Here is an 11,840-nt window from a genome sequence, read left to right as displayed (position 1 = left end):
TTCTTTTGTTTTTCTTGGACTTCTTTTGTAACAAATCATGCATGATCCTTCACCCTTCCCACTTGACTATCACTTTTCCTCTAAACTCTGCCTTGCATCTTTTTGGACACTCACTTCAACTTTCAACTGTGGCTTCATATAGGTTAAGGATTATTTCCATATGACAGAAAAATAAGAATAATAGAGATATGGGACTGAAATTTCTATTTCGCACTTTTAAAAAGGTATGCACTCCTCACATGAAACATCAGCATCAGTATTCTCACAACTTTGTAAACTCTTTCTCCCTGTTTTGTTTACAATCATAATAGGGATAATTTTGGAAAATTAATTGCAGAAAATATTAATCTCTACGTAAGGACTTAATAAAATGCAATTTTTAATGTATGCAGTTTGTAATGAAGTCCATTCCATGAACCACATAACAGATGAAGCTAGGTTCAACCAACACTTGAAGTAAGAAACAAGTATCTAAAATTCCACAGGGGATGCAAGAGGGAGGAGATATGGGGATATATGTATATGTATAGCTGATTCACTTTGTTATACAACAGAAACTAACACACCATTGTAAAGCAATTATACTCCAATAAAGATGTAAAAATAAATAAATAAATAAAATTCCACAGGGAACTGGATCCTATGAGAATACCACTTTTAAGAATTAAAGATACAGAATAGACAGGGTCCATTTGTTCACTCTGAAACCATTTTACTTTATTATATTAAGGGAAAATTTAGATGTGCAAAGCAATGCAGATGCCAAAATATGCTTTTAAACTATTTTTGGCTGAATTTGCCTCTCTGAGATCTTCTGATCCTAACATAAATACTTATGTGGGAAAAGTAATGGATAAAAATAAATAAAATACATCTTAAATCATTAACCTGTAGACAAAATTGGATAGGAAAAAGAAAGAACATTATGAAGCATGAAAATACATATCATGAAATTATTCCTGAATGTGAGGGTTGGAAGACCCTGGAGGCCTGAAATCTATTCATAAGGGAAACTCTGGAAGAGGAGAAAAAGCACTCCTCTACTTGAAATGGGTAAACTACAGTCTGATTCTGAGGCAAGGAAACTGAATTGAATGAGACACTGAGGTTTCTTTCATGGCCCACTGATTTAGATAATGATAGTAGTAAAAAATATATTAGTGAAGATCATTTAATACTGCAAAAAGGTAATAAACAGATCTGGGCAGGAATTCAGCAATAAATACGCATAGATGTTAGTCTAAATACATTTTTTAAATACAGTGTTTTTCTATTAAACTGACAGTACATGAACAGCTTGTTCACTTGATAGTCACATGTTATAAAGGCATTGTTATATAACTTTAAAATACACTTAAAAATGATTAAGCTTATGTTTTCTACGTACAGCGGATAAAAGTTTTATTAGATTGTAGAGTGCCATTTCACGGAAATTAAGATGAACATATGTTTTACACAAGATATTTTGCCATGAACCTATACATAAAATATATAAATGTCACATGATATAGAGAAACAAGACTCATGATCTTCACATTTACAGGAATTTATAAAATCTTCTCTGAAGGAAATGTGTTACAATTCAGTCAAACTTCTCATCTTGAAAGTAATCCGCAAAATTGAGATATTCTTGAAGTTGACCGTATTTCTGTGTATACAATAAAAAAGCTAGTTATTTTACTCAAAGCAGTGAAGATAAACTAGGCCTTTTCAATCTACAGACACAAATAGGAACAAGTTAATCTCATGGTAATTGTGAACAAAAATCTTATTATGAAAAGGGACTCAATTTCAAATAAGCATTTCTAATTCATATAAAGCATTGGAAAGAGATCAAAATGAACATTATTATTAATTTCATAACTTTCTTATAAATTATAAGTTTTCTATTATCATATTTATAGTAGAAATATAACAACTTCAATAACTTATTCGACAAAAATTTGCTGAACACATAACACATATCAAATACTCTGCTAATGACTGTCTAGGTATTAAAAAAATTGCTTTCCCTGCCCCTAAGGAGAACAGAGTTCACCAATGACAACAAATAACAAGTGCCATAAAGAAGTATAGACACTGTTATGCGGGTTCAGAAGAGAGGTTATGGTTAGCTGAGATGACCAGGAAACAGTGGCATTTAAGCTGTCCTGGGGAAAAAGATTTGGTAGGCAACGATTTGGTGGAGAGTTTTCTCTAGGAGACAAAAGTCCATACAACAGTGACAAGACAAGAAAGCACGGGATTTGACTACAATCTGAGGTTTTGTAGGGGAATTGAGAGAGATAAGACTGAACCAAAGAGGTAGTATGAAATGCTAGGTTACAGAGTTTAGCAATAATGTAACAGGCGATGGAAAGCTGCCAAAGGTGTTAGGGCAGGAAATTGACACTATCTGAGGTGTATTTTTTGGGGAAAAAAAAGGTGAAACATCTAGTCTAGAATGGTTTGGCAACTAGTTACGAGTCTACTGTAATAATTTAGGTAATGAGGGCCTACATTTGAGTGACAGCAATGAAGGTGGAGAGTAAAGACCAGGGCAGGACAAGAGAAGAGAGGAATTGGGATGATTTGGAGATTTCAAGGTTGACAGAGTTCAGAGTGCTTCCTTCAGCTGAGGAGATGAACTGACCTAATGGTTTCTTAACTCTACTTATGAGCTCTGGTTTTACTCCCAGTAAAGTGAGTGAGGATCCTGATAACTCTGACGCTTGTGGTGATAGGAACTGAAACTTGATACATCTATGGACATACTTTCTTCACTTCCTGGTGTTATGTATTCACCACCCCATCCCAACAATCCTGTCTTCAACTTCCCTGGAAACCCCATCATCATAGGCACTCTCTTCTTAAAGAAAAAACATTTGATAGAATTTGCCAGTGCATATGATACTATGTTCTTCAGCTCTAATTTAGAACGAGACATATATTACTATTATGTTTATTATATATTTTCATTTTATTATAATTTTGCATTATAATTTTCTTATCATTTGTTCTTTTCTTACACTTGAATTGCTCCTACCCTTTTAATATCATTAGTTAAAAACAGATCTCCTAGTTCAACTGTTAGGAGGAAGAATAAGAAGAATGAAGTTAGTCTAGTTCGCAGGTCTTTGGGAAGAAATGCTGAGATATCCCGAGATAATGGAAGAAAAATGCTCAGAGGAAGAAGAGTCAGGTAAGGAAAAAAGCAAGGTGTGAAACACAAGCTGTGGGAGGAAAGACAGGAACAGATAGTTTGTGTAAGGTAAAAGAAGGGGTTCACATAATAATTGAGAGCTAAGAGCAGAAACAGCCATGGATGTGGCCACTCAAGCATAATAGCACTGAGCCCAGGCATTCTAAAGGGTTAGAATAACTGTGGCCAAGAAGAAGTCATGCATCACAAGAACACATGTAGTGCTATTACTCAAAGACACATACACACACACACTGAGGGCGAGGCAGAGTGATGTTGAGAAATGTCAGGGTACTTGATACATCCTGAAGTTTAATCACAGCACAAAAAGCTGCATATGGGTTTATATTGGCTAATAAACTTCTTTGGTTTCTAGGAAATCTTTTCAGAAAGTCTATAGACAATTTTTTTAAAGTAGGAGGGATCTCAAAAAGAAAATTAAGTTCTTTGGTATTTTATGTGAAAAAAAATGTGCACATTGTCCTAAATATGCACCATCTCGAAATACCTTCAGTGCCCAATGCTAAGTGTTATTCTTTAAGCATAATGTGATACTTGGCTTTCTTTTCTTAAGAATATTTTTTTATTCCAGGTCCCTTCTGTTGTCATAGACCTTGTTAAGCTTTCTCTAAGGTATGTGATTTGGAAATGCTTTTACTTTTTTCTGCAAGAAGTTTAATGTTCTTCCCTATATACAAAATTATTATATAATATATGTAATGCACAGTGATTTTGCTACACCTAGTACATAATTTTTTTTAAAAATGTAGTGTTCCAATAGGTCTTTCAACTCCAGTAGAAGGTTGGCAACACTTAAATGCATCAATAAAAGCACTTAAGAATTTAATGACATTAAGGAAAATGAAGTTGGGACTTACTGGGTAAGTGATCGCTCTTCCCCAAGGCAAATGAAAAAGCACAGAGAAGGATAAGGAGGAAAGAATTGGGAGTGAGAGAAGTGGAAGCAAAGTAAAAGATAAAAAGCTGAAGAGAGAAAAATGAGAACAAGACGACTTAAGGGTCAAGATGTGGGGGGCAGGCAAGGAGATCACTGGGTGGTGGTTTGTGGTGGGCGGATAATTGTCAAAAGGGAAACCAATCTTGATGTCATTCACCAGCCCAGGAGACCTCTGTGGAACTTGTAATGTCCTAAGAAGTTCCTGTTTTGTTGTTCTCATTTTCTTTCCCTTTGCTCGTAAGTTTATTCTCTAAGCTCTCTTTTTATTTTTCGCTTTTACAAATTTCCCTATGATGTAAATAACGCAGGCAATGGATCTCAAGTCAGCCTTTTTATTTTTTTAAGATTAAATATACTGTTGATCTGAGTTGCCTGAAAATCTCTTATCTGTTCTCTCTTATACAGTCATGTAACTAGACTTGTTTTAGAAGATTGCAATCATTTTAGCATTCTTTCCATGCACCGTAACAATTCTAAAAGCTCTGTGAGCAGACCAGAGCTTATGAGCTGCCAGCAGATCTTCGGGAATCCAGTGCACTCTTCAAAACCCCCACTTTATCCCTGATATCAAATTTAGTGATCAACAGGATATGGGGGAATCAAAATCAGTGCCGTGGCCTGAAACCTCTGCATTCCCCTTGATCTTCAGTTACAGTGCTCACTGCTCAGTCCCATGTCCTCAAGAAGAGGATGTGGGTGGTATTAGACCTGGCAGCCGAGATCCTTTCCTCAGATTGGCACCAGGTGCTTCTTCTCTCTCAGGTCACAAGAACTGTTCTAAAGATAGGAAGCAGACAAGCAGAGGTGAGTCCTATACTTTGTCAAAGAAAATAAGGGGACTTAATATATATGTAAGGAAAACCACATACATAAAACTGAAAGGACAGAGGTCCTTCATTAAAGGACAGTATCATTGCTGATTAAAATTTATCTGATGAGCTGAGTGAATGCTTAGAACATCAGGGCACCTATTCAGGGTAGGACAATGATAAGCATGAAAGGAATGGGTGGAAGAAGAGAAAATACAAAGACAGGGAGAGAAAGAAAGGTTCTCTTTTAAATTTTACTGTCTTCTATTCTCATAATTTGTATCCTTTTGCTGATCAAAATTAGGCTCCAGAACCTACTGAATGAAATGGTTCTTCTATATTCACCTTACCTCCTTAATCCAGCCACTTTCTTTTGACTGATTGAAAATTCTCTCCACTGCTTCTTTAACCTGTTCATCTTCAACCTCTTCTGTCTTTGCAATGGAGCAACATTCCTCGTACAGCTTGAATTTAAAATGTTTCAGATTATGGTAAATTCTGGTACGATTAGCACAAATTCTGCCAACAGTAAACACCTAAAGGAAGAAATAAACATCATCTGCTATATGAAGTGAAGATATAGTAATGAATGTACAGCCTTTCTGGTTTTCAGATTTTCTTTAAAAGTAGAATCCAATAAATGCTTAATTTTTTTATTTTATTTTATACAATGATTCCTTTACCTTCTTTATTTAAACAACCCAGTTAATAAAAACTGAGCAACTGCTATGTTTCAAGTATTGAGCTAAGCACTGGAGATACAGAAGTGAAATATGTACCACCTGTATCAGGGGAATTTACAGCCCTGGGAGAAAAACAAATGATTATAAAACAATGTGCCAAATGCTATGCCCGGGATGCAATCAAGGTACAGAGAAGGGGCAATTAGCCCAATCCAGAAAGGAGAAGAATCCTCAACTAGGTGATGCATGAACTAAGTCTTTAAAACACAGAGTTAGCCAAGTTTGGGAAGGAGGAGAAAAATGGCTTATAAGGAAAAGGACAGCCACACCCAAAAGCAAGAAAAGCATGCAAGCTATTGTATATAGAGTTACTGAGGTAAAAATGCCTGGATTATGATAATTTTCTAGCTTATAAACAACATGTAAACTGAAACTCTCATACCAACATTAAAAATTGGTAGTTTTTAACTAAATACTTCTTTTCTAAAATATTCTGCGAAGTAAAAAATAACTTTGTGTTTTGTCCTATTTGTTTCCTGAATTAATGAGTCTGATATAACACATTAGTATTTTATTGTTAGAAAACTACAAAAATTTTGATTTCTATGTTTATATGGACTTCTGGGATTCTATGATTAAGAATACTATTCTTGTGAAGTCAACCACCCATCCTCTTTCAGAATGTTTGTTTTTTTTTTAAACTTTGGGTTTATTTATTTATTTATTTATGTATTTATTTATGGCTGCGTTGGGTCCTCGTTTCTGTGCGAGGGCTTTCTCTAGTTGCGGCAAGCGGGGGCCACTCTTCATCGCGGTGCGCGGGCCTCTCACTGTCGTGGCCTCTCCTGTTGTGGGGCACAGGCTCCAGACGCGCAGGCTCAGTAGCTGTGGCCCATGGGCCCAGCCGCTCCGCGGCATGTGGGATCCTCCCAGACCAGTGACCGAACCCGTGTCCCCTGCATTGGCAGGCAGACCCTCAACCACTGCGCCACCAGGGAAGCCCCAGAATGTTTTGAATGTATACTTTGTTATACACACCTATAGCTAAAATAGGAAAACAGTATCCCTGCACTGACCAAATTAAATATAATTGTACCTACATTATTTCACTCATTGTAGAAAACGCATCAGAAAGGGCTCCAAACTTTATAACATGACCAATCTTATCCTCATGGAGTAACCTGAGGAAACAGACAAACTTCTTCCTAACTTACGTATTTGTCTCTGTGTCTACATGCATAATAGGTTATGCTTTCATGAATTCAGTACAAATGGCATAGTTACAATATTGATCTATGTAACTTGTCCTCTATCTGGCAAATAATAACTGTACCATTTTTCTGAAGTCACACTGTAGGGATCACACAGGTGATGAGTTCAATACACAATACGAGTATAGTGATAAAGATGAATAAGAGTATACTGATAAAGATGAATGAAAGTTAAATATGATCAGCAATAGTCAGGTTTGATACATCATCTTGTGAAGATGGTATCTGGGATACCTTACAACCTTTCTTAAAATCCCCAAAAGTTGAAGAAAATCATGTTCAGATTTCTGTTCATGTTCTGGGAAAATCTGTTTTTCAGATCATCAGACACAATCAGGTATTATTGTTCATTGCTTGCTCACTCTAAGTATCATTCCTATTGTAACATTATCATCAAACTAGTCGTATAAATTACAGTTCACTTGCCAGTACCTCCCACTTCGAGTAAAAAGATACCACAACAGTTGCAGTGGACACTAGGGCTAGTCTCTCCATTTCTGCCATTAGAATAGATTATGTGGGAGAAGTCTCCTATGGTTGTTCTGGAAGAATAATGTGATTTTTTTACTTCTATCGCATTGTATTCTATATTTCCACAAAACAAGAGGAATTTATCTATATAGAATTTTTAAGTTGGGACAAAAGGGAAGGAGAGGTATTTAAAAATCTCTAATTTTTTTCTGTATGAAATAAAAATATCCACTGAAAATATTAAACATTATAATTTACTCCTTTCCATTTCTAATTCCTACCCTCTTGGTGTCTACCTTATACTTATGGAGGTCAATAAACCCCAAATTACCTTTAGAATATTCTCACACTATTTTTTTCCCAAATGTGATCACATTTTATATGGAAGAGCCTAAACCATTGTTAGTAAGGCTTCATAGAAAACAGTAAATGTAAACAGTAAATGTATATAGTAGTTGCATGCACTGCAAGTGGACCTCTCCTTTCACCCCACCCCTGTTTCAGTGTATTGTTATAGCCCACTATACCTTATGAATTAATGTATACAGTACAACACAGCTTACATTGTAGCATGCTATTTATATGAAGTACTAAAAACAAGTAAAATGAATCTATGCTGTTAGAATAGTGTCCTTAAATGTCCAGAAATGTATTCAGAGAGTACTTTTTGTTAACTAATTGCATTTCTAAACATTAAGGACACTATTCTAGGGATCTCCCTGGTGGTCCAGTGGTTAGGACTCGGCACTTTCACTGCCGAGGGCCCAAGTTCAATCCCTGGTCAGGGAACTAAGATCCCACAAGCTGTGCGGCACAGCCAAAAAAAATAAAAAAAATTAAAAAAATAAGGACATTAGCCTAACGAGATAGACAGTATTAAAAAACTTGCCAGAGAGAGAGAGAAATGATAAGTTCTGTGATGATTATCTTAAAGCAGATAAGCAAAGTGACATATAAATGATTACTAATCCACTGTGCAGGGTTAGCAGAGTTCTATGAACTGATAAATCTGAAGGTAACTATCTCAGTTACCAGTGTGAACTAAGGTACCCTACATATCCAAAGATATAATTGGAAACAAAGGTAAAAACTGTCAGCAAATTTTCCTAAAGCATAAGATGGTGATTGCAAGGCAATAGAAATAATCTGATTTGTAATTTATTAGATACAGCATGTGGAAGTGTAAATTAACACTGTTTAACAAATTAAAGCAAGGAAATATAATGAAACATGCATTTCGCACATCTGTAATATCCAGCTCACTGTAGGTAGCTTTTCGAGGTATTTCTCTAGGCCCTCAAATGCAGAGGAGCAGCCAGCTTCTTAAGGAAATTAAAGTATGGAGAAGAAAGAAAAAAGATCCTCAAGGAAAGAGGAAGGATGGGAAGAAGTTTGGTTTTTGTTCCTAGGTCTCTAGCAACATTTAGTGCAATAGACTGAGTCAAGGGATTCTCTTTCCTCTTGGCCTGTTCTTTGCGTGGACGCATTACACCTTGTCACTTGCCTCAAAATTACTGCCTCTTCCCACTGGTTCTTAAGCATCTTGAGGAGTCTGGACAGACTCTGGGCAAAACTGAAAAACTGACTGTTTTCAGTCCTCCTAACTGCCTTTCAGATTTCACATCTTTTTCCTCTAGGTGATTTCCTTCTCATCCATGCTCTCAGACTTTACCATAACCTGGTTGTCCAACGCCTCTCATCTCAGTACCCTACCCAAGACTGCTGTAACTAAAACTCCAGTCACTCCTCAGTAGCCACAGGGGATTGGTTCCAGAACCCTCCCTGATACTAAAATCTGCAGATGCTCAAGTCCCACAGTCGGGCCTCCATATCTGCGGAATCCTCTCTGCAGATTTAACCAACCGCAGGTATAAACATAGTACAGTTAACCCTTGAACAACTAGGGTTTGAACTGCACAGGTCCACATAGACAGGGATTTTTTTCAATAAATACACAGTTGGTCCTCTGTATCAGTGGATGCGGAATCCATGGAGGGAATTCCAGAGGAAGATCTCAATATTAATATTTTTGCATTTATAAGTGCAACAGTTTTACAAAGATTTAAAAATAGAAGTAGTAAGCATTTGCACTTTTTCTTTCTTCACATTGCATTGCTCTGTTCTTGTTTATCAAATACATTTCTTCAAATATTTCAAACATTTTCTGCTGTTTTGTCTATTCATTCAAAATTAACAGCACCTTAAATATATGGTGATTGCTCTAGGCTCTGAAACACTTCTGATGTAGTCTAGGCTGAAGCACAATTTTCCTTCAAATCTCATATTGAGGTGAATAGGCCTCTTTGTCTGTGGATTGTCAATTTGGTAGATTATCTACCCTAAAATTTCCATTGGGGTCAAATTCTCCTTTGGACTCAAAAAGGACTTCTGCTTCCCCTGCCCCAGTTACCTCCCTTTTCATCCTCATCCTATACCCTCTCCCCTCTCCCCCGCAGTTTGGGTGATGTACACTTAGACAGTATGCACTGATTTCAGTATCTGACTGAATTTGGAGTGAATCTGCTGTATAACACATATTTTTCACATTCAAAAATTGCACACTCTTTCCTTGTATTCTTTTCCCTTCTCCTGGTGCTTTCTCCATTTGTGAAAATAACTTAGGGTTACTTGTGCAGGCTTATTTAGTGAAAATTTCTAAATGTTGAGAACTAAAATGAAGGGAAAAAATACCTGTTTATCATGTGACATGAAATCATCTATTTCCATAGTCCTGGTGTTATATAACTTTCCTGATAAATGCACCGAATATCTACAGTGGCGATGCAATCCACAAGCCTGGCAGGAACAGTTCTCAGGATTCTTCAAATGGATACTTACATTAGAATAATTTTCTACTCGCTCCTGAAAATAATTCCAAAATGTAATGAAGGTTTAAAGGATAAGAAAAACAACAATAAAATAAAACATAAAAAGAGCCCAACCAAATTAAAATCAAGGTTAGGAATCACAATGATAGGACAAGATGTAAGAGCAAAACACACTGGTATTTCTTACTTTAGTACTGAGCACAAGATATATTTAAATTTTAAAAGTGAATTTGTAATTTAGGCTAGTAAATGAAAAGAAACCAGATTAGGAAAAAAATTAGTTTCATATCGCTCAAACTTCTGTTACTATTAAGCAGTGCTTTTCACAGGTTTTAATTTACTTCTTTTCCCTCTTCTCATCTCCAGATGTAATAATTAGTTAAAATAGGAAAGAATGAGCAGAAAAAATTCAGAATAATATAATAAAATGATTAAATTCATTTAGGTTAGTAAAAAATTGAGAAAAAACAAGATCACATTCAGTCTCCATTGTATGCATTATATTTTCCACAAAATATCCCAGAAATAATTTAATTCTCCTACGGTTTCTTACTAAAGTACTAGGAAAATAAACAAGTTTGAACTAGGATTTCCAGGTCGCCAGTATTGCTATGGCCAGTCTAATAGGTGAGTTAGCAATGAGTAAACAAACTGAGAAAATATTTGGTATTCATAAATAAGCTTTATTAAGCTGTGAAATTACTTGTGCTTGAGTAGTTTTGCTTATGCTCTAGGCCTGTGCTAGATACTACTGTTCTAATTAGTAGCGTGGATCAGTTTACCACAATATTTGAACTGCACACAATGAGCATATTAGCAGGGTCACTAAACTGCATTCTCTATCAGCCTGACAGTAATTAAGTATCCAATGTAGTTTCCTTTTTACATTGTATGATTCACAAAGACATTGTCTTTTGTCTACTTTTTACTGTTTCTCATATTTCATGGTACTTCATGACACATGTCACTTACAGGCTGACATTCAGAGTGAATAGATGACTAACGATCTTCCCTTCCTGCTTCTCTGGTATTCACAGAAGCGCATGCTGAGATGAAAGGTCTATCAGCTTGGTTCTCTGAGTAACTACAATAAACAGAGCACCCCTATTGACTCACACTGGACATATAAGTGAAAAATAAACTTTGTTGGGGTAAGCTATTGAGATTTTCATTGTTGGTTTACTTTGTTTGTCACATTATTTATTTTTTGCAGCATAACCTAGCTTATCCTGACCAAGATTGTACTGAATCATGTCTGTCTCTAAATTTTTAAGCTAATATTTTCTTGTATATTACAGTTATTATTTCAACATTGGGTTATCCAAACTCAACATAACCTACCATAGTATGGTAAAGCATAATATAGCAGAATGGATGGGCTTTGAAGTCTGAGAAACCCTAGACCTAAGGTTTCTAGGTTCAAATATTGGCCTGGCTAATTACTAGCTGTGTAACCTTATGTTACTCAATTTTTTTGAGTCACAACTTTCTCATCTCTAAAATGGAGGAAATAATAGTACATTCCTTGTGGGGTTACTCTAAAGATCAAATAAGATACCTTACTTTGCATATCAGTTACTTGGCAAAATTAAATGATCAATATGCTATCGTTCTATTAAAGACAAAAATATATGTACCA

At 35.8% G+C, this 11,840-nt stretch overlaps 1 protein-coding gene and 1 non-coding gene across 9 annotated transcripts in view; one reads left to right on the top strand and one right to left on the bottom strand.

Annotated features, from left to right (window-relative positions):
• Window positions 1-613: 613 nt before the first annotated feature.
• Window positions 614-11,840, bottom strand: part of CCDC82 (coiled-coil domain containing 82) — a 29,670-nt gene continuing 18,443 nt past the window's right edge. For 6 of the 8 annotated variants that reach the window (XM_036860785.1, XM_036860784.1, XM_036860780.1 and 3 more), the window contains 3 exons: window positions 10,065-10,235; window positions 5,299-5,484; window positions 615-1,648 (listed from right to left, as the gene is read on the bottom strand). In XM_036860785.1, the coding sequence (XP_036716680.1) occupies window positions 1,583-1,648; window positions 5,299-5,484; window positions 10,065-10,235 (423 nt within the window). In that variant the 3' untranslated portion in view covers window positions 615-1,582. The other 2 variants (XM_036860786.1, XM_036860787.1) reach the window with 2 other exon arrangements.
• TRNAE-UUC lies at window positions 8,090-8,162 on the top strand. The gene has a single exon. It is a non-coding gene; the product is annotated as a tRNA-Glu (tRNA).

The sequence above is a fragment of the Balaenoptera musculus genome, chromosome 8 (assembly GCF_009873245.2).
Source record: "Balaenoptera musculus isolate JJ_BM4_2016_0621 chromosome 8, mBalMus1.pri.v3, whole genome shotgun sequence".
Taxonomy (NCBI): Eukaryota; Metazoa; Chordata; class Mammalia; order Artiodactyla; family Balaenopteridae; genus Balaenoptera; species Balaenoptera musculus.
This window is presented reverse-complemented; position numbering and strand designations above follow the sequence as displayed.